Source organism: Cyanistes caeruleus, chromosome 32 (genome assembly GCF_971803275.1).
Source record: "Cyanistes caeruleus chromosome 32, bCyaCae1.hap1.1, whole genome shotgun sequence".
Classification (NCBI taxonomy): domain Eukaryota; kingdom Metazoa; phylum Chordata; class Aves; order Passeriformes; family Paridae; genus Cyanistes; species Cyanistes caeruleus.
The window spans coordinates 2,920,242-2,942,009 of record NC_141733.1 but is presented as its reverse complement, the minus strand read 5'-3'; the positions used below and the strand labels follow the sequence as shown (position 1 = coordinate 2,942,009).

The 21,768-nt window shown below is 64.3% G+C and overlaps 2 protein-coding genes across 7 annotated transcripts; one reads left to right on the top strand and one right to left on the bottom strand.

Annotated features, from left to right (window-relative positions):
* The first annotated feature begins 78 nt into the window (after nt 1-78).
* On the top strand, nt 79-6,602 carry SPRYD3 (SPRY domain containing 3). Its single transcript, XM_086870589.1, has 11 exons — nt 79-358; nt 1,260-1,427; nt 1,716-1,791; nt 1,868-1,992; nt 2,400-2,535; nt 2,818-3,006; nt 3,582-3,731; nt 4,081-4,138; nt 4,842-4,961; nt 5,035-5,186; nt 5,707-6,602. The coding sequence occupies exons 2-11, from the start codon at nt 1,273-1,275 to the stop codon at nt 5,839-5,841; spliced, it is 1,296 nt and encodes a 431-aa protein (XP_086726715.1). The 5' UTR covers nt 79-358; nt 1,260-1,272; the 3' UTR covers nt 5,842-6,602.
* Nucleotides 6,584-20,686, bottom strand: TNS2 (tensin 2). Of its 6 annotated transcripts, none has more exons than XM_086870583.1 (27): nt 20,502-20,686; nt 18,998-19,109; nt 18,629-18,666; nt 18,500-18,538; nt 18,068-18,106; nt 17,492-17,535; nt 17,103-17,274; nt 16,798-16,848; nt 16,308-16,430; nt 15,846-15,910; nt 15,415-15,498; nt 14,868-14,980; nt 14,734-14,794; nt 14,274-14,343; nt 13,999-14,122; nt 13,533-13,598; nt 13,343-13,447; nt 11,172-12,947; nt 10,445-10,724; nt 9,935-10,060; nt 9,402-9,494; nt 9,120-9,197; nt 8,546-8,623; nt 8,093-8,279; nt 7,583-7,651; nt 7,469-7,498; nt 6,584-7,372 (listed from the first exon to the last, which is right to left on the bottom strand). In XM_086870583.1, the coding sequence occupies exons 1-25, from the start codon at nt 20,565-20,567 to the stop codon at nt 7,598-7,600; spliced, it is 4,044 nt and encodes a 1,347-aa protein (XP_086726709.1). In that variant the 5' UTR covers nt 20,568-20,686; the 3' UTR covers nt 6,584-7,372; nt 7,469-7,498; nt 7,583-7,597. The 6 variants fall into 6 exon arrangements, with proteins under 6 accessions (XP_086726709.1, XP_086726704.1, XP_086726705.1 ...); XM_086870578.1 differs by having other exon boundaries at nt 10,416-10,724; nt 20,502-20,685; XM_086870579.1 differs by having other exon boundaries at nt 10,416-10,724; nt 14,274-14,340; nt 20,502-20,685.
* Nucleotides 20,687-21,768: the final 1,082 nt, after the last annotated feature.

Here is a 21,768-nt window from a genome sequence, read left to right as displayed (position 1 = left end):
TTCCAACTCTCCCCAGTTCCCCCAACTCCGCCTCCATTCCTCACACTTCCCCCCAGTGCCCCCAGTAACTCCTGGCCCCCGAATTCTCCCCAGTTGCTCCCACTGCCTGTAGTGTCCTCCGGGGGGCGCCATTGCGCCTCGTGTCCCCATGCCCGCAGCGCCACGTGATCGTGGCGCACGCGCATTCCCCGGAAGGCTCCGCCTCCCGCCCTCTTCAGCTTCAGCTTCCAATTGGCACCGTCAGTCGGTGGCGCAGGTGGTGCCGATTGGTGTGTGGGGCGCAGTGGGCGGGCGCAGGGAGGAGGAAGCGAGCGGGACCCGGATGTGAGCGCGGCCCATGGAGGGGGCGGGACCCCTGGTAAAGGGGCATTGGGGGGCCGGGGGGGGGGGGGCTCTGGGGAGATTGGGCGGTGTGGGGACGTCGGGAGGACATTAGGACGGGTCCTGAGGAGTCGGGGGGGACGGGGAGACTCCGATAAAGGGAATGCGGGAGGGATTTGGGGGTCCTGAGGGGAATTCGGGAAGCCTGGGGGGTCCCATGGTGGGGGAGCGGTCGCGGTGCGGGGGGAATGGGGGCCTCGGGGGGTTCTGGGAAAGGGAGACCCTCGGAATAGGGAGTCCTTGATGTGTTGGGGGCATGCCAGGGTTGGGATTGGGGGTCAGTTTTGGGCTGGCATGTGTGATTTGGGTGTGCCAGGTGTGGGTTTTGGAGGGTCAGGTGTGTGTTGAGTGGCAGTTTAGACGGATCGCAGGTGTGATTTGGGTGTGTTAGGTGTGTGTATGGGGTTTCAGGTGAGTGTTTGGGAGGACAGTTTTGGGAGGTCGCCAGTGGGTTTTTTGGGTTCAGGTTTGTTTTGGGGGTCCAGGTGTGTTTGGAGGGCCCAATGAGTTCTAAGCGGTTACGTGTATTTTAGGGAGTCGTGTGTTTAGGGGGCTTAGGTGTATTTTGGAGCATGTGTTTTGTGGATTAATTTTGAGAGTTCGGGTGTATTTTGGGGAGTTAGGTATGTTTAAAGGGTTCAGGTATGATTTGGAGGATTGGTTGTGTTTTGGGGGGAGTTTTGTGGGTTCAGGTGCGTTTGGGGGGACAATTTTGGGGCGTCAGGTGTGTGTTTAGGGTGTCGGGGTGGTTTTGGGGCTCAATTTTGGGGGATCCCGGGTTTTGGGAGAGGTTCACGTCTGATTCGGGGTGTCAGTTTCGGGTGTGTGGGTTCCGGGCCCCCCGTCCTTTCGGAGGTCTCACCGTTGCCTCCCCGCAGGAGCCCCCCCGCCATGGATGACCTGAACCTGCACTTCAGGTTCCTGAACTGGCGCCGCCGGATCCGGGAGATCCGGGAGGTGCGGGAGGGCCGGGACCGGGACCGGGATCGGGGCCTCCGCTGCCAGGAACGCGCCCGACACATCCTGGTGGACGGGGACACCCTCAGGTACCCTGGTGGGGGGGCCGGGGGCAACCGTAAAAGGCGGCTGGGGGGCTCCGGGGAGCGCGTGAGGGGATGGAGGAGGCCTGGGGGCACGTGGAGGTGGCTGGGGGGGCGGGCAAGGAGGTGGAGGAGGCATCCAGGAGGAGAGGAGGGGCTGGGGGTTCCCGCTGGGGAGGGGGCGGGACCCACGGAGCGGGGGCTAGGGGTGCCCACGGGATCTGGAAGCACCCACAGATCTGGGGGGGGGGGGGGCGGGGCTTGGGGTCTCTCAGCCCTCCCCGCCCCCCGCAGCTACCGCGGCCCCTCGGGCGAGGTCGGCTGTTACGTGGCCCCGCGGCCGCTGACCCGCGACAGCAACTACTTCGAGGTGAGCCTGGGGGTCCGGGGGGCGCGGGCTGTCCCGGGGAGGGTCCAGAGCCCTGACCCCACCGCCCCGTGCCCAGGTGTCTATCGTGGACAGCGGGGTCCGCGGCACCATCGCCGTGGGGCTGGTCCCGCACTGCCACAGCCTCGAGCACCCCCCGGGATGGGGGCCCGGCTCTGTCGCCTACCACGCCGATGATGGAAAGTGAGTGTCAGGATAGCGGGGGGCGGGGCCAGGATGGCGGGGATTGTTGGGATAGTGGGGAATGTCGCGATAGCAGGGAGGTGTTGGGATAATTTATCATGAAATTAAAGAATTTCTTGATATTGTGAGATGTCATGATATTGGACAGTGAGATGAAGGATGAGATGCTTTGGGATATCAGGGTGCCGGAATAGTAGGGGGATGTCAGGATACTGAGGGTTTGGGACCTCGGGCATCGGGTATTGGGGGGAGCCGCGGGGGCAACAGGACTGGGAGGTGCTGGGGGCACTGGGGCCTGTCACAATATTTGGGGTCTGCTCCAGGTTTGGGGTCCCCCGTTACTGACACCCTTTCTCCATTCTGAACCTCCCATTTTCGGGGTGCCCCCCATTTTTGGTGTGCTCCAGGCTCTACAGTGGCCGGGCCAAGGGGCGCCAGTTCGGCTCCAAGTGCAGTTCTGGGGACCGGATCGGCTGCGGCGTTGAGAGGGGCTCGTTCGGGGCCCCCCCAGCCCAGGTTTTCTTCACCAAGAATGGCCAGAGGGTGAGGGGACCCCTACCCTGCCCCAGAGCACCCTCAAAATTCACCTGGGCACCCCTAAACCTCCCAGAATCCCCCAAACAGGGCTTCCTTTTGCCCCCTTCCCCAGCTACTCTTCACAAAGAACGGACAGGTGATGGGGGAACCTCCAAATCTTCTGAAACCCCAAAGCCTCCAGAGCTCCCTACTTCCCACTTCGGTGTTTCCCTGAATCCCAAATGGGGGGGCCTGGGGGGTGCCCTTGTTCCCGAGTCCCGTGCACCCCCTGACTCCCCTTAATTGCAGGTGGGGGGTCTGGGGGTGCCACTGTCGCCTCCGGGGCTGTTCCCAGCCGTGGGGCTGCACTCGCTGGGGGAAGAGGTTCGGCTGCATCTGCCGCCGCCTGGGCCCCCCGAGGACGAGGGGGGCGCGATGCTGGTGGACAGCCTGGAGGAGGAGTGGGGGAGGCTCCATGACGTGCGGCTCTGCGGCTCCGTGAGCACCCGGAAACTCGGGGGTTTCGGGGGGGTCAGGGGGCCGGAAGAGGGAAAAAGTGGGGCTGGAGCCTCAGCCAGGACTGGGGATGGCCCAGGGAAGTGAGAAGGGAGCTCAGAATGAGGACTGAGGGGGGGGAGTCTGTTGGAAGAGGTTGGACCCCCTCCCTGGGTGCAGAGGTCAGAAATTTATGAAAATTTATGGGGTGGGGAAAATTTGGGCCTGGGAGTTCGAGTAAGAACAGTTTTGGGGAGGGGACAAGAGGTGTCCCCAGTCCTGCGGAGGGTGAAATGGGGGGCCATGACAGGGGGGCAGGGTAAAGGAGGTCACAGCAGCAACGTTGGGACTCGGGGGGTTCTTGGGTGCTGCTGAAATCTCCTGTGCGTGCCCCCCCGACCCTCGGTGCCCCCCCCTCAGCCTTTGTGATCCCCCAGATTCCCCCGGGACCCCCTAAACCCACCCAGGTGTTGTTATTAGGTAGAGATGGGGATGAATTTCACGGATCTGGGGCTGGTTCAGATTGGGAGGTGCCCCTTTTTCCCCCCTTTCTGAGCCCACTCCGCGCCCCCCCCCAGGTGTTGGAATACGTGGGGAAAGGGAAGAGCATCGTGGATGTGGGGCTGGCCCAGACCCGGCGGCCGCTCAGCCCCCGCAGCCACTACTTCGAGCTGGAGATCCTGGACCCGGGCGAGAAGTGCTACATCGCCTTGGGCGTGGCCAGGAAGGTGCGCGGGGGGCTCGGAATTGGAGTCGGGGGACTGGGGTGGATGGAGATAAGTACGGAGCTGGGAGGGGCAGGGAAGTGGGGTGGTTGCCCGGGGGCTTACAGGGGGAGTAAAGGGCGGATGGAGCCTCCTTCAGGGTTGAGAGTGGCCAATGAAGGTGGGGAGGGGGCTCAGATTTGGGGGAGCGGGTTTGGGGGGAGGGGGCTAGACCTCTGCACCGGTTCGGGGCTGGATGGAAAGATGGGGAGGTGTCAAAAATGAGAGTTTGGGGGGAAAAATTTGGGCCCAGAGGGTTGGGGTGGCTGGGCCCCCCACATTGCCCTCACCTCCCTCCCCTGTGCCCCCCCAGGATTACCCCAAAAATCGTCACCCCGGCTGGAGCAGGGGCTCGGTGGCCTATCATGCGGGTGAGCCCCCCAAAAGTGGGGGAGACCCCCAAAATGGGCGGGACCCCCCCCCCTCCCAAACGCAGGACCCCAATAGTGGGACCTCCTTCTATTCTTTCTCCCCCTGAAAATCCCTTTCCCATTTTTACCCCCTATTTTGGGTTGCAGCCCTATAATGAGGGTCTGGGGATCTCCCCCATGACCTTGGGGGTCCCCCTTAACTTGAGGGATCCCCATGACCCCTCCCTCTTCCCTTCTCCCTTCCTCCATTTTTTTTTCCTTCATTCTCTTCCTTTCCCAACCCAGTTTCCTCCTTGTTTTTTGGGGTGCACTCCCACTGAGAGTCTGAGGGGTGGCTTCCAGCCCCTTGGGGGGGTCCCCATGGCCTCTCCCTTTTCCCCCCTTTTCCCTCCTTTCTCCCCCGTTGCCCTTTCATGCCCTTTGTCCTCTTCTTCCTTCCACTTTTCTCAGGCCTATTTCCCTCCTTTTTTTGGGGTGCACTTCCATGGGAGGGGTCCCCCTCATGACCTGAGGAGTCCCTCCTGATTTGAGGGTCCCTTTGTGCACCCCTCCATCCCCAGTTGTCGCCTTCTCCGTTTCCCCCTCCTCCTTCTCTACCTTTTGCCCCTTTCTCTTCCTTTTTTTGGGGTGCACCGCCATGGAGGGTTTCTGGGGGTTTCCCCCATGAACTGGGGGATCCTTCTAATTCGGGGTCTCCCCCCAGATGACGGAAAGCTGTTCCATGGCAGCGGGGTGGGGGATCCCTTTGGCCCCCGCTGCTACAAGGGCGACGTGATGGGCTGTGGGATCATGTTCCCTCGGGATTACGGCCGGGACAGCGAAGGTATCGTGGAGCTGGGACCCCCAAAGTCTGGGCGGGCCCTGGGGAGGGTCCTTCACCCTTTTCCCTGTCCCAGGTGACAGCGATGATGCCTCGGAGCCCCCTGAGGTGAAGGTGAAGGTGCGCAATGTGATGTACCTGGAGGAGGAGGAGGATGAGGAGGAAGAGGAAGAGGAGGAGGAAGAAGAGGATGGGGAGGACATGGAGCAGGAAGGCAGGAAAGTCGTGGTAAGGGTGGGGACACCTCACCAGAAAAAAAAACGGTACCCTGAAAAACTCCTCCACCCCAAAATTCTTCTTTGTCCTCCACTGGGATCCTTTTGAATCAGTCTGGGGGCTCCAGCAGCTGGATTTTGGGAGGTTGGGGGATGTCCCACCCCCACTCATATTTTAGGATGAACCCCCGTTTGTCTATGATCCCCACATGTATTTGTGCCCCACCCCTGGACCCTCCATCACCCCAAAATCTCCCCACAACCCCCACTGGCTTCTATTTACCGTGACTCACCTCTTTGCCCCCACTTTTGTGGAGATTGGCTTCTTCCCGCCATCCCCTTATAGTTTGGAGTGACCCCCAGCATGTCTTTGTGCACCCTCAAAAACTCTCCCCAAAATTCCCCCTTCACCCCACTTTTGTCTCATCTTTCCTTGCCTTATTCCCCCCTGTACCTCTGTTTTTTTGGGGGTGATGGGGTTTCCCTGGCCCCCTCCTAATATAGGGGTGACCCTCCCAATTTGTGCCCCCCAGGTGTTCTTCACGCGGAACGGGACAGTCGTGGGGCGTAGGGAGGTTGGGGTCCCCCCTGGGGGTCTCTTCCCCACCGTGGGGATGCTCAGCACTGGCGAGAGGGTCAAGGTGGACCTGCACCCCCTGAGCGGATAAAGGGGGGGCCAGCGTGGGACTCCCAAAACCTGAAACCCTCTGGTGCTCCTGGACCCACCCTGGGCTCTCCCAGTGCACTGTAGGGTGTTTGCACAACAATGGAGGCCCCCCCCCAAGGTGGTATTTGGGGTTTCACTCCTGTCCCCCCCCCCCATAATTTTGCCCTTTGGGGACTCTTTGAGGGGGGGTCCCCTAATTTAATCCCTCCATTGGCCTCTCAAAAGTACACCACTGTGTACTTGCCCCCCAAGGTGGTTTTTGGGGGTCTCAACCATGGCCTCCACCATATTTTTGGGGGGCCCATTCCTGCCCCACCCCCATGTTTTTGGGGGACTCAATCCTGCCCCCCCCCAGTTATCCCAATGACTGCTTCAGGTGGCTTTGGGGGGTCTCAGTCCTGTCCCTTCCACCACTGGTGAATCTTGTGCACCCCCCAGAACCCCCCAAATCACCCTTTTGACTCTCTCCAGTCACCCCAACCCCTTCCACTCCACTGACTCTCCAGTGCCCCCCCCAGATCACACCTGTGCCCCGCCATCTCTTCCAGCGCTTCACATTCTTGTGGGGCTCCAGGGGGCAGAATTAGGGGTTCCCCCCTTCATGAATGTAACCCGGCCCTTCCAATCCCGTGGGACCCCCCAGACCCCCAGTTCTTTGGTGGGGGCTGGGCTGGTTTTGGGGTCCCCTTTGACGTTTGCACATGAGGGGGTGTCCCCATGCCCCCCCTCATCAAATAAACCCATTTCTTACACCAAAATAAATCTGGATTTATTTGGGTTCTCCCAGGAACCCCCAGATAGCAGGGGTGTCCCTGTGCCCCCTTTTCTACCAGCCCCCCTCTCTTGAGAGGGCAGTTCAGGGGGTGCAGTAGGTTTTGGGGGGCCTCCAAGAGGGGGTGGGAGGGTCTGGAGAGTGTTTTTGAGATGTTGGGGGAGGGGTCTTGCAGGGAGTTTGGGGAGAAATCCAGTAGGACTTTGGTGATGAAGATGGTGGTGAGGGTGATTATGGGCATCCCCTTGTGCTCTCCCCAAATCGGGGGTGTCGAGGAGTGTTTGGGAGGTCCAGGGATGGTTTTGGGGAAGCCTTGGGGGGGTTTGGGGGTGTTCAGGACCTTGGTGATGGTGATGATTATGGCAAGGGGTTTGGTTATGTGTGTCCCTCTGTCCGCCCCTTGGAATGGTGGACTGGGGGTTTTGGGCATCCCCAGACATTTTTGGAGGTCCCAGGGGGTTCTGGGGGTCCCTCAAGGTTGTGTCCCCAGCAGGACCTTGGTGGAGATGCGGGGGGAGTCCCACTGGGTTTTGAGGGTGCCCCTGAGGATCCCTGCCTCGGGGGACTTTGGTAGTCCCCAGATGGTTTCTGGGGTCCCGGGGAGGTCCCTGGGGTCTCTCAGTTCCGCGTTCCCAGCAGGACTTTGGTGACGAAGGTAACTATGGCCCTCGCTGGCTGCTCGGGGTCCAGCTCCGCAAACATGTGACATGCGTTGCCCCCCCCAGGTGCTCCTGCCTGCTTGGCCACGAACCCGAAAATCCTGGGGGGGCCAGCAGGGAGGAAGGGGCAAGGCCAGAGTCAGATCTGTGCTGCCCTCCTTTCTGGGGGATTCAGTTCTGGGGGTCTCTCCATGTACCTGGCTGCGGTCCCGTCGGGGTTCATCCACCTGGGGGGTTAAAGGCGTTGGGAGGTCTGGGAGGGTTTGGGTGATTGGGGGTCCCCCTGTGCCCTCTGTGTGCCCTCCCCTCACCTGCGGTCCTGGGGGTCAGTGCCGCAGTGGGTGATGCTGCTCACAGGGTAGTGCCGGCGGAAAAAGAGCCTGGGGGCGGTGGGCACAGGTGAGGGGTGGGGTTTGGCGGGGGGAGGGGGGGGGGGGCAGGGCAGGTTTCTGGGCCAGGGTCGGTGGGCGCCGAGGGGTTTGGGGAGAAGGTCAGGGTTGGTCTTGGGAGATGTCGAGGTTTGGGGGATCAGTTGCTTGGAGGATTAGGGGTTTAGTGGGTTGGTGGTTCAGGGGGTGGGGGTTTGGGGGCATTTGAGAGGGTTTGAGGTGTTGGTGTTTGGGGGTTGGGAGATTTTGAGGAACTGGTGGTATTGGTGGGTTTATTTAGAGGGTCGGTGTTCGAGGGGATTTTGGTTTGAAGAGCTCTGGATGTAGGGGTTGGGTGGTTTGGGGAGGGTTGGGGGACAGGGGTGATTGGGGGGGGTTAGAGGGGTCTGGGTTTGGAGGGTTTCTTGGCTTGGGGGTTTGGGGGTCCCTCACTTGCGCTGCCGGTCCGTCAGGGTGATCCCCTGTGTTGACACCTTGAAGTGCACGGGGCTGGAGGGGGGCTGGGAAGACCCCCCTGCACTCGCAATCCCCTCCAGAAGGGACCCCACGGCCTTGGCCACAGCCTGGGGCCCAGTCAGGGCCTCGGTTCCCACCGAGCCCAGGAACAGCACAGAGCAGGCTGGAGGGTCAGTGGGGAGGAAGCTGCCCAAAACTGGCACAGCCTCCCCAAAATCGGGACCAGCTCCCGCAGTGCTCCCAGTCCGGATGCCAACCCCACACAAGTGACCCAATTTCAGTGCCTGCACCACCCCAGTAACTCCCCCCCATCCCAGTGCCCCCCACTCCAGTATCCCCAGTACCACCCCCAGTGCCCCTGGTACACTCCAGTATCCCAAATCCCATTTGCCCCAGTGTGCCCAGTTGCCCCAGTACCCCCAGTCCCACCTGCCCCCTGCCTCAGGAGGGCTCCGGCCGTGCTGACATTGGGGGGTCCAGGGGGGTCCGGGGCCCCCTCCTGCAGCTCTGGGGAAGGAGGGCACAAGGTTGGGGGGGGGCAGCCGGGACTACCCCGTGCCCCACCAGGAACTGTCCAGAACTCTCTGGCAGGGGAAACTAGGGGGTTGGGGGAATTCGGGGGGGATTTAGGGGGCTGGAGGAGTGTCTGGGGGGTTCCATCTGCTTTCTGGGGGGGTCCCCACCGTTTAGGAGTGTCCCCGCAATTTTGTGGATTCCCACGGTTTTAGGAGCTCCCATGGTATTGGGATTTTGCGATTTTGGGGTATCCTTGAGATTTTGGGGTGCCTCAGCAGGTGTTCAGGAATGTCCCCGTGGGGATTTTGGGGTGTCACCGCTGTTTTTGAGGTCTTCCTTCTTGGATTTTGGGGGTTTCCCTGGGGAGCTTTTGGAGGAGCTCCCAGGTTCTTTTGGGGTGTCCCCGCGGGGTTTTGGGGGTGTCACATGAGAGTTTTGGGTTGTCCGCACAGTTTTTGGGTGTTCCCGCAGTTTTTGGGGTGCCCACCTGCGTGGGGGATGCGGAGGGTGCACGGTAGCGAGATGGGTGTGATCGAGTGCTGCAGCACCAGCGCCGGGAGGCTCCCTGTGGAGAAGAGGGGTCAGGGCACCCCAAAACCCCCGCTGATTCCCCGAAGCCACCACAGATTCTCCCGGATCCCAACCCTCCCCCGACCCCTGTAAGCCCTGAGTTCACCTTGAGACCCCACTGACCCCCATAGCTCCTCCCACTGACTTCCCCCCTCAGACCCTCAGAGACCCCTCCAGATTCCCCTCGAGCCCCCCTCACCAAAGTAAGGCTCCTCGGGGCACCCCCGGATTTTGACCCCTCGTGGGCCCGTCTCGATCAGGAAGTGCCGGACCAGCTGCTCCTGAGGGTCCCCTGGGGGGCCGTGGGGAGTCAGACGCCAGGGAGACGCTTGAGACCCCCACCCTACCCCCCACAGCACCCCCCGATGCCTATGGGGCATTTGAGGGTGTCCATGGGGGGGATCTGGGAGGGTTCTTGGTGTGTCGAAGGTGTCCAGCCACACCTGGCAGACCCCGCCCCCCAACTATGCACACCCCCCCTCCCCACGACCCCAAACACTGCATGGGGATGGTCTAGGGGTGGTTTTGGCGGCTGCTGCTGGGGAATCTGGGGTGATTTTCAGGGGTCCCTGGGGTGTTGGGGGTGTCAGAAAGCTGGGAGATGCCCGAGACCCCCGCCCCCCCGGCCCCCAAATATTCCATAGCGGGGGAGGTGGATCTGGGGCATGCCGGGGATGTTTATGGAACTGGAGAGGTCTGTGGGGGTCGGGAGAGATTTGGGAGGGTTCATACCCGCTCTGGCGGTGGCGCGGGGGGGCGGGACCCCCACCCTGAGGGCGAGCCCGAACGCCCCTGGAAAGCTGCTGCTGCGGCGGACGAGGAACGAGCCGGGAGGGGCCGCCTTGAGCAGGGACACGGCTGGGGGGCACGCGGGGGTCACACGGAGGGGAGGGGGCGCACGGGGAGACCCCACTGACTCCCGCCACCCACAGACCTCACCCGGGACTCCCGCCATAAATCCCGCCCCGACCCCCACCGTTCTCCCCCCCAGCCCCCAACAGCCCCACCGACCGCCCCCTCACTGACCCCCCTCTATGTTCCCCTGATCCCACTCAAACACCCCCCCAGCCCCTCCATACGCCCTAATAACCCCCCAAGACGCCCCAAACTCCATCCCTTCCAAAACCCCCTAGGAGTTTCTGGCCCCCATGCACCCCCCCCCCCCAATCCCCCGGGCGTCCCCAGCGCCCCGTTCCCCCCACCCCCCCCGTACCTTCCTCCCGGGACAGCCCCGGTTTGTACCAGAACTTGGTCGTGTCTTGCGCGAAGGTGCCACCGGGAGGGGTCCCGCCCGGCCCCGCCCCAGCCGAGGGGTGTCCCTGGGCCCCCCCCGGGCTGCGCTGGGGTGAGGAGGGGTCCCGGGGTCCCCCCGGGGCCGGGGGATGTCGCTTCTCGGGCAGGGGCGGTTGCGGGGGCGGGGGGGACCCGGGGGTGCCGCTGCCGGGGGAGGGGGCCCGGGGAGACTCGGGGAGGGCGCGTGGGGCGTCCGGCCAGGGGATCCCCTCAATGGGACTGCGTCGCCCTGGGGTCACAGAGAGAGGGGAGTTCGACCCCCAGAAGTTCTTTTTAAGGGGGCCTCCAAAAACCTCCCTCCAGTGGCTCCTTTGCCCCCTGCCTCTCCTCAACACCCCCCGGTTCCCCCAAGAACCCCTTTAAACCCGCCAAACTCCCCCGAATCTCCCTCAGTTTATGCCTCAGCTCCCCCAAGGCGCCCCCAGCCCCTCTGTGGCCACGAACCCTCCCCAGAAGCACCCCCAACCCCTTTAGACCCCCCTCAATCCGCCCATCACCATTCCAGACCCCCTCCATGAACCCTTTTACCTCCCACAGATCCCCCCCTAGGACCTCCCAATAGCCCCTTCAATGCCCCACAACACCCCCAAGAAGCCCCCACAGCCCTTTTACATCTCCTCCATGTCCCTAATACCGCCCAGGACCCCCATTAATCCTTTTGCCCTCCCATCTTTACCTGTTGGCTCCTGGGGCTCCCCCATGGCGGGGGGATCGTAGCCCCCTTTTCCAGGCGGGTGTCCCCGCTCCAGCCCCAACCCGGGGCGGCCGCAATGGGGGCAACTTGGGGGCTCCAGAGTGGGCGCGGGGGGTCCCTCCCAGCCATGCCTGCCATAAATTGGGCGGGTGGGGAGCGGGGAGACGCCCCCCCAGCCCTGGCAGTCCTGACAGGGGCAGAGGGGCGAGAGCCCTCCCAAAAGCAGGTACCCCCCCGCGACTGGGCGCCCGTAGCCCCCCCACGGGGGGAACCCCTCAGACAGCGAGCGCTGCACCCCTCGTTTTGGGGAGTCCCGGGGGGAGGCCAGGCTGGCTCGTCGGCACAGTGGGGGGCATGGGGGGACCCAGGGGGTGAGGGGGGCCCAAGGGCTCGAGGGACTGTGGGATACTGGGAGGCTGTGAGGTGCAATGGGGCTGTGGGATATCTGGATCCCATGGGATGCTGGGGGGCTGTGAAGTGAGGGGGTCCCGTGGGCTACTGGGGGGCTGCAGGATGCCGGGGGGTCATGGGAAATCAGGGTCCCGTGGGGGGCTGGGAGTGCCTCGGATATTGGGGTGATGTGGGAGATTGGGACCCCAGGGGATACTGGAGCACCATGGGGCTTTGGGGGGCTGTAGGATGTCGGGGGGCTGTGGGGGGCTGAGGTCTCCTGGGATATAGCTGTCCCATAGGGTGTCAGGGTCTCATGGATTACTGCAGTGCTGTGGGATATTGGAGGGCTATAGGATGTTGGGGACTTCTGGGCTGGTGGGGGGCTATGGGGAGTGTGAGGGCCCTGGGATGCTGGGGATCCATGAGATGGTGGGGTCCCATAGGGTGATGGGGAACCCTGGGATGTTGGGGTCCCATATGGTGTTGGGGTCTCCAGGGATGTTGGGGTCCCAGCTGGGGGGCTGTAGGGTATTGGTGACCCCTGGAATATCAAGGTCCCCTGGGATACTGGGGTGCTATTGGGCAACAAGGTGTTCTGGGATAGTGAGGTGCCATGGAATGTCGGGGACCCCCGAGATATTGGGGTCCTGTGGGATATTGGGGTCCCATAGGGTGCTGTGACCCCGTGGAGTGTTGGAGTCCCGGGAGATACTGGGGAGCCACGGGGTGCTGGCGTCCCATAGGAAGTTGGGGACCCCTGGGATGCTGGGGGGGCATGGAGTGTCAGGGTCACGTGGGGCACCAGGGTCCCGTAGGGTTTTGGGGTGTCATAGGGTGTGGGGGACCCCTGGGACCTGGGGGCCCCATAGGATGTGGGGAAGCTGTGGGGTGTTAGGGTCCCGCAGGATGTGAGGGGGCTGTGGGGAGCAGGGGTCCCATGGAAAGTGGGGGTCCCCTGGGAGGGGGAGCTCTTATGGGATATCGGGGTCTCATGGAATGTGGGGGTGCAGTGGGATATCGGGGTTCCAAGGGATATTGGGGTCCTGTAGGATGTGGGATTCCTGTAGGGTGCTGAGGTCCCGAGTGGTTCGGGGGTCCCATAGACTGTGGGGGTCCTGAGCGGTTCAGGTGTGTCAGGGGGCTCCTCCCCTGGGCCGGGGGTCTTGCGGCCCCCCTGTACCCCGAACCCCCCAAGCAGCTGCTCCAACTCCCGACGCTCAGCAGCCGTGGGGGGTGGGGGGCGGCCATGGGGGGCTCCAGGTGGGGGCGGAGAGTCAGAGTCCCCCCCGGGTGGGGAGGGTCCCCCCTTCTTCTGCACGCGGGCATAGGGGCTCCCATCCAGGGGCCCCCAAGTGTGGGAGAGCTCTGGGGGAGGGGAAAGGGCTGTCAAAACCCCTCTCCCTGCATCCCCAAAACCCAACCCAGAACACCCCGGGACCCCCTGTCTCCTCCCCCATCCCCTTCAGGCCATGGGGGACCCCTCCCGTACGCCCATATCGCCCCCCAAAGCCCCCCGTGCTCCCCCAGTTCCTCGAATTTTCTCCAGGCCTCCCCCAAATCCCCACCCTCCCATATCGCGGGGCTTCCCTGAAACCCCCGAACACCCTCAGCCCCTCAAATCGCCCCAGCCACCCCTGACACTCCAGGTCACCCCAACACCCTCCAGCACCCTGAGACCCGCCCCGAGTGCCCCAAACCCCAGGCTATGGGGTCCCTTTTCCGCCCCCCATGCCTTGGGGACCCCACCGACCCCCTCTTACCCTCGGGGCTGTCCCAGTGCCCATCGTAGGAGTCACGCCGAACTGCGGGGTCTTGCACCCCGTAATCGATGGGGGAGGCGGGGGGGCCGCGTGGGGGGACCCAGCCTTGGGGGAGGAGGGAAGGAGGGGTGGGCAGTGAAAAGGGAGCCCGGCGGGGTATCCCCGGGCGTCTCCGCCCCCCAAAACTCACCTTCGACCCTCTCGGGGCCTGAGGAGAAGATGAACTCGACGGTGGCGTCAGGGGGGAAGCGCTGGTCTGGAAAGGCATGACGGGCGGTTTGGCCGGGCGGGGGGCGTCCCCATAATCTGCATCCCCAAATCCCCCTGTATCCCCCCAATCGCCCATTCCCAGCTCTCATCTGCCTCTGCACGCCCAGATTCCCCCAGGTCTGCCCTCCTTGTTCTCGTCTGGGGGGGGGGCACAGGGGAACTGGGGCATGTCCCCGTAATCTGTGCCCCCAAATCCCCCTGTGTCCCCTCTCCTGGCACCCTCCGAGTCACCCCAGGACTCTCCCCACAACCCCACCCCAGCCCCCTAAGCATCCCCAAACTCTCCCCGTCCTCTCGTGCCCCCTCAAAACCCGAAGCCATCCAGAGCCCGCAGTTGTCCCAGCTCCCTCTGATCTCCAGCCCCTCGCACTCCCCCGCGCCCCCACCTTGCCAGGCCAGGTCGAGCTCGTCCCGGCGCAGCCTCAGGCGGGGTCCGCGCAGGGTCCCCGTGTGGAACTGAACCCCAAAAACCGCCTCGCGCCCCCCCCGCCGGTGGTGGTAACAGCGCACCTGGGGGAACACGGACAGGTGAGTTGGGGGGAGCCACACACACAAAGGGTAGGGGGGGTCGTGCCTTCCCCGCACGCCACCCGCGAGCCGCCCCACGACCCTCTGAGAACCCCCCGGCCTCCCCCCTCGTCCTCCGATTCCCCTCCCTCACCATCACGTCCCCCTTGAGCAGCAGCGCCGGTTCCAGGGTGACACAGAGCGACTGCGAGGGGGGGGCGCTGCTGGGAGAAGAAAGGGGGAGCATTTTGGGGGGGTTAAAGTTTGGGGAGCAGGCTTGGGGCAGTCAGTTTTGGGGGGGGGTGTCAAGATTAGGGGTACTCCCTGAAACCCCAGCACCTGGAGAGCACTTGGGAAAATCGGAGGGAGCCCCTGGACCCCTCCAAAGGGGGGGTCGAGGTTCGCATTCTGACATGCAGGTTTGGGGGGTGGGGTTGTAAACTTTGGGAGTGCCCCGGGACCCCTCAATGGGCACAGTGGGGAATGTGAGATTTGGGGGAGGGGCCGGGACGCCCCCAACAGGCACAGCAGGAGGGAGTGAGGTTTGGGAGGCCCCGGGGACCTCCCGAGGTGCAGGGGAGGTCAGATTTGGGGTGGGGAAGGGTGTTACTCACTAGACCCCCGAGGTGTAGACGAGCTGCAGTGATTGGTAGATCTTGAGGAAGGGGCGGCAACCTTGGGGGAGATACGGGGATATCACTGGGGGGCCCTGGGGGGTTGCTGGGGTATCCCCCCACCCCAAACTGACCATCAGGGGGGTCGTAGGCGGGCAGGGGGGGCAGCAGGACGTGGTGCAGGAACTGGGGGGAGCTGTTCAGGCGGAGTCGCCCCGAGAGCAGTGCCCCAAAATCCTCTGTGTACCTGGGTGGGGGCATGAGTGGAACCCCAAATCGCCCCAAAAACACTCCAAAAATCCCCTCAAAATGATCCCAAACACCAACTGAAACCACACCAAAAATCACCTCAAAACCACCCCAAAACACCCCTAAGAATCACCCCAAAACCATCCCAGAAACCACCCTAAACCCACACCAAAAGTTACTCCTAGAATACCCTAAAAGCATCCCAAAAAATCACTCCAAAACCACCCAAAAATCGCCCTAAGAAACACTCCAAAAATAACCCTAAAACAACCCCCAAAAACCATTCCCCAAAATCACCCCCAAAACACCCCAACTCCCCCAAATCCCGTCATGACCTCCCCTGACACCCCCTCCCCCCAGACCCCATAACCTCACCACAGTCCCTAGGACCTCTAAAGCCACCCGGGACCCGTCCCCCTTAAACCCCCCAACCTGCGCTGGGAGGGCTGCAGGACGTCCCCCAATTTCTCCTCGCAGAACCTCCTCATACTCAGCGCGTTCAGCTCCTGCTCGGGGCTGGGGGGCCAAAAGTGGGGGTCAGGGTACCCCCAAAGCCCCCGCGACTCCCCGGGACCCCTAAGACTCCCCCAAGCCCCCCTTAATTTCTCCATAGCCCAAGTCCTCCCCATGACCCCCTTAAACCCCCCATGACCCCCCTCAGCCTCCCCACAGCTTCCCCACCCCTGACCCCTCTGGGCCACCTCTGAAGGTGAGAATTCTCCTTTTGACCCCCCCACTCTGCCCCCCAACCTTCCACAACCTCCTATAAATCCCCCCCAGCCCCCCCAATAACCCCCGTAAACCCTCCAAGCCCCCCCCCCTTAATCCCTCCGATCCCCCAAAGACCCCCGGTACCCCCTCACCTGCCCCACACGTCGCTGTAGTGCAGAAATGCCCCCACTACCACCCCGACCGGGGCCTTGCTGCCCTGGGGGAGGGTGGGGGGACGGGTGAGGACTCTCAGTACCCCCCAGTATCCCCCCGTACCATTTCATATCTCCGAGGGACCCCCGGATGTCACCCAGAGCCTCCCCAGTACCACCCAGTGCCCCCCCACATCCCCGAGTACCCCCCAGTGCTTCTCGGTGTCACCCCCACTGACACCCCCACTGACACCCCCAGTACCACCCAGTGCCCCCCATAGCCCCGAGTGCATCCCAGTAACCCCCAGTACCCTCTCCGGTGCCCTCACCAGTGCCCCTCCCTGCCCCCCAGTACCACCCAGTGCCCGCCCAATTGCCCCGCAGACTCCTCCCATTGTCCCCAGCCCCCAAACTCCACGGAAAGCGCCCCCAGAGGCTCCCAACCCTCCCCGGCCACGCCACCTTGCAGAGCAGCACGGCCACGTTGCGCGGGTGCCCCCCCAGACACCCTTCGAGCGCTTTACAGACGGAGCAGAGCAGCTCCAGAGGGGGGGCAAGAAGCTCCGGCCACCCGAAATCCAACACCTGGGGGGGACCTCAGAACCGGAACCCCAAACACCGCGGGGGGACCCCAAACCTCTCGGGATGCCCCCGGAACCCTCACCCTCCCCAGGACATCCCTTCCCGAGACACTCCCAACCCCGCAGGGACCCCCCCAGGAACCCCCGCACCCCCTGAGACTCCCGCAACCCCCAGGACAACTCCCCCCATCCCCCGGCACCCTCCCAGCCCCGCGGGACCTGCCCCCGGACCCCCAAAACCGAGCGGAGGATCTCCCAAACCCGCGAGACCCATCCCCGGGACCCCTCCGAGAGCCCCGCATGTTCCAGGACGCCCCGAATCTCCCGGGGGGACCCTCCTACCCCCAAGATACTCCCGGATCCCCCCTCACTTTGGGGTTCAGGCGCGTGAGGTCGCGGCGCTTCCCGGACAGGTTGAAAATCTGGGGGGGCACGGGGGGGGTCGGGGAGAGCCCGGACCCCCCGAGGCGACCCCGAAACTGCCCTCGGACCCCCAGCCCACCCCTGGAACCCCCAACATCCCAGCCCCCCGCCACCCCCGGGTCCGTCCCTCGTGTCTTGTCCCCCGCCCAGTGGCCCCCGCAGCCCCCCTCGACCTCCCCCAGTGCTCCCAACAGCCCCCCCAGTGCCCTCCACAGCCCTCCCGGACCCCTCCAGTTGCCCTCATTGCCCTCACAGTGTAGTTGGGGCCGTGCCGCGCCCCCAGGAGCTTCGCCAGGTGCCGCAGGTGCTTCCCGGGACCCCCCTCGCCGCTCCCCGGGACCCCCACGCTCAGGATCCGCTCGGTCACGAACGTCAGGTCCAGGGCGGGGAACGGGGAGACCTCGGGGCTGGGGGCGCGAGGAGTCCTGGGGGAAAGGAGGGACTGAGAACTGGGGGCGGCACCCCCAGAACCCAATGGAGAGAATTTGAGCCTCCGGGACTCTCTCAGCACTCTAACGCCCCCCTCAACCCCCCAACCCTCCCCGAGTTCCCCCAGCACCCCAAAACCTCTTGGGATCTCCCCCAAATTCCTCCTCCCGCCCACATCCCTGAGATCCCCCAGCACCTCCAAATCCCCCGTACCTGGGCAGGGTGCTCCGCTGGGGAACGCTGTCCAGCGAGGAGCCCTGGGGGGTCGCGGGGGTGCCCCAAAAACGAGGAGGGGGCAAAATGGGGTCGGCGGGACCCAAAACATAGGCCGAGTTAAGGGGTGTCCCCAAACATGGGGGTTGGGCGTTCAAGTGGGACCAAGACGGGGAAGCAAAGGAGGGGGTCAGGGTAGTCCCCAAAGCAGGGTGGGGTCGAGGGAATCAAGGAGGTTTGGGGGAGACAGGGGGTGTCCCCATAACAAGGCCGTGGGGTCAAGGGTCAGGGAGGTCTCCAAAATGTGAGGAGGGTTGGGAGGGGCAAGGGGGGGACCAAGGGGGGTTTCAGAGGGGTCCCCAAAACACAGCAGAGTCACGGCGGTGTCAGGGGTGTCAGAGGAGGTCGAGGAGTCCCCAACACCTGCGGAGGGTCAGGGGGGTTTTCGGGCTCCAGCAGAGGCGTTTAGGGGGTTCCCGGGAGGAGGGCTGGGGATACCGGGAGGAGGTTAGGGGTCACGGGGGGGTCAGGGAGTCGAGGGGGTTTTGGGGGTTCCGGGGGGTTCGGGGTTCTCACCACGCGTTCACTACGCCGCACCGGGGCCGTGTTCCGCCTCTGGAGGGGCACAGCGAGGTCTGGGGGAGCCCGACCACCGGGGAGGAGGCAGGGTCCTGCCCGGGAGGGTTTTGGGGTCCCAAGGGGGATTTGGGGAGTTCAGGGTCCAGGGAGAATATCGAGGGTGCCGGATCCTGACAAGGGTGTTTGGGGCTCCCCAGGGAGAATCCCATCTCCTGTTTGGGGGGCTTGGGGGGGGGTTTACCCCTTCCGTGGGGTCCCTGATCCTGCCCCGAGAGTTTGGGGGTCCCGAGGGGAGTTCAGGGGGTCCTGCCTGGGGATGCTTCGGGGGTTTCAGATCGTGCCTGAGGGGGTTGGGGGTCTCGAGGGGGATTTGAAGGGTCTCGGTTCCTGCCCGGGGGGTTTGGGGAGGTGGCGACCTCCCACACTCACCAGCTCAGGCGGGGGCAGAGGTTGGCACGGTGACGTCACCTGAATGAGGACACAGGGGTCATCCCAAATGGGACCCCCGCCCCAAATGGGCCCTCCGCCCTCGGCTGACGCCCCCGCCTCCCGTCGTACCTTGCTCTCACATCTCTTGTGGGCGGCGACTTTGCAAACTGGAGAGGGACAACGGAGACATCAGCACCCCCCAGGCCCCCAGTACTCCCTCCCCAGTATCCTCCCGCTGCCCTCAGTAACCTCCCGGTATCCCCAATAACCCCTCACTTCCTCCAGTAAATACTCCAGTAAACTCAACGCCCCCAGTAAACATCCAAGTAAGCCCCCAATGCTCCTAGTAACCTTCCAGTGCCCTCCCAGCGCCCCCAGTAACTTCCCAGTACCCCTCCACTGGCCCCAGTAACCTTCCAGTCCCGACCCCACTGTCCCCATTATCCCCCCCACCCCATTCCCCCGTCCAGCCCCCGCAGCGTGTCCCGGGGGTGTCACCTCTGCACACGAGCCCGTGGGGTCCCAGGGCGGTCCCGCAGCCCCCACAGGCTCCCCCCCGGTGCAGGCTCCGCTCTCGGAACGTGTGGGAGGCGGGTGCTGACGGCCGCGGCTGGGGGGACACGGGGAGGGGGGGTCACCGCATGTTCCCCGTGTCCCCCCCGTGTCACTCCCATGACTTCGCGCGTCACTGCTGTGTCACCCCTATGACGCCCCCATGTCCCATCTGTGTCCCTCCCATATTGTCCCCGACGTCACCTGCCATGTCCCCCGTGTCACCCCATGCTGTCTCTTTTGTGAACCTCCCGTGCTCTCCCCGGGTCCCCTCGGTGATCTCTCCCCTGTGTGCCGCCCCTTGTCCCTCCCAATTCCCATCGTGTCACCTCCGTGTCCCCTCATGCCGCCCCACTGCATACCCCCCGTCCTCCTCTGGCACCCTCACGTGTCCCCACACTGTCACCCCCTTGTCCCCTCGGTGTCACCCATGTTCCTCCTTGTGCCCCCCCGGTTCTCTCCATGACTTCTCACAGAGCTCTCCATGTCTTCCCCGACTCTCCCTTCGTGTCCCGCCCGAGACCTCTTGTGTCCCCTCCTTGCCACCCGTGTTCCCTCCAGGACGCCACACGTGTCCCCGCATGTGTCCGTATCATGTCGCCCTCTTGTCACCCCCAGTGTTCCCCCATGTCCCTCCCCCGTCCTTTCCTGCGTCCCTTGTATCCCCTCCCGGGTCCCACTCGTGTCCCCTCATGTTATCCTTGCGTCACCTCCCTGTTCCACTCATGTCACCCCCAATGCCACCCCCGTGTCTCCCAAGTAACGCCCTCCATGTCCTTCGTGTCCCCCCGACTCCCTCCGCTTATCCCTCCCGTGATTCCTTCTCACTCCCGCGTCAACCCCACTCTCTCTCCCGTGTCCCCCGTGTCCCTCCCGGGTCGCTCATGTGCCACCCGCGTCTCCCAGTGCCCCCTCGTCTCCCTCCCCGTGTTCCTCCCCGTGTCGTCCCGCGTGTCCCCCCCGTGTCACCCCTGGCCCCTCTGGCCCCCGGCCACGGACATCGAGTCCCGCAGGAAGCGGAGCAGGGACAAGCCCAGGAAATGTCCCCCCCTGGGACCACCCGCCGTTCCCACGGAGGGGGAGGGGCGTGGGAGTGTGTGCGGGGGGAGGGGGACAACGGAGGGAAGGAGCGGGGGGGGCGTGGGACGGAGAGGAAGGGGCGTGGGGAAAAAAGGGAAAAAGTGGGAAAATGGGGAAAAGGGAAAGTGGGGGCGAGGAGTGAGCGTGGGAAAATATCGGGGTGGGGGGAGCGGAGGGAGGGTCAGACGCGACTTTCCACCCCCGGCCACCCAGCGTCACGCGTGGGAAGGGGGCGGCTGGAGCGGACCGCGGGGGAACCCGCGGGGACGCCACAGGGGGGGCCCCGCCGCTTCTCCCCCCGAACCCAGCTCCCCTTTCCCGCACCCCACGAGGGACCCCCACCCACACAGGGACCTCCCCCCGGTCCTACCGTGTCGGGGCCATCGCGGCGGCCGAGCGCGCGCAGCAGCGTCCCCATGGCCCCGGGGGGCTTCATGGAGGGGCTCCACGGGGGCCTCGGGGGGTTCCCGGCGCTCCCGCGAAGGCTCGGGACTCCCCGTGGGTCCCGCGAGCGGCTCCGTGGCCGAAGGCGCGCGGGGAGGGGCCGTTTCCGCGAGCCCGGAGCCGCTTCCCGTGCCGGGGGGGGGGACACGGACACGGGGGGGACACGGGGGGGACGACACGGGAACGATACGTGTGGCCACGGGGAGGGGACACCGGGAGGATCATAAGGGAGACAAGGAGGGGACACGGGCAACGCACAGAGGAGACGCAGGGGGCAGACACGGCGGGGTGACACGGCGGGGACACGGACACAGGGGGGACACAGGCAGGGGACACCGGGAGGATCACAGGGGAGAAAAGGAGAGGGACACAGGGAGGGCACGCACGGGGTGACATCTCCCCCTGCTGACGCTGCCTCAGTTTCCCCCTTTCTCCCTTCCAGGATCCCCCAAAATTCCCCCCGAGCCCCTCCGGGACCTTCCTGGCCCTGTCCCCGCCCTCTTCATCCTCCTCCTCCCACCGCCCCCCCGTTAACCAGGAACTCCCAAGCTCGGGGGGAAAAGAGGGGTGTGACCCACCCCATGGGGACCCCTAAAGTCGAGGACAAGGGGGAGGCTGAGACTCCCCCACGGGATCCCCAAATTCGGTGGGAAAGGGGATGGATCCTCAGCCCCTGCAACCCCCAAACTCAGGGCAGGGGATGTAGGTTCGGAGGGGCTCGAGGGACCCCACACAAGCCCTGAATGGGCTCCCCAGGGGAGTGCAGGAACCCCAAATCCTTGCCTCAGAATGCTCCTGTGGGGAGCTCGTTTCAAGGGGAGGAATTGGGGAGGCTGGAATGAGGGTACAGGGGGTTTTGGGAGGCGTTGGGGTGGCGCTTATTGAAGCGGGGGCATTTTGGGTTGCAGGGGGGGAATTGGGGTTCAGGAGGGGAACTGGGGAGGGGCTTTTTGGGGTGCAGGAAGAGGATTTGGCTTTGAGGGTTTTGGGCTGTATAGAAGGGACTGGGGGGCCTGATCGGGCGCCCCTCCCAGTGGAAATTGTCAGGGTGCCCTTCTCCCAGCCCCTGGGGTCCTCGCAGTCCTTGGGGCCCTTCCCCCTGCCCTGCCCCGCCCCGGCCAGGACAAACCCCCCTTTGTAGGGCCAGAGCCGCCGCGGGGGGGGCCCCGCATTCCAGCGGCGGGGGAGGCGGG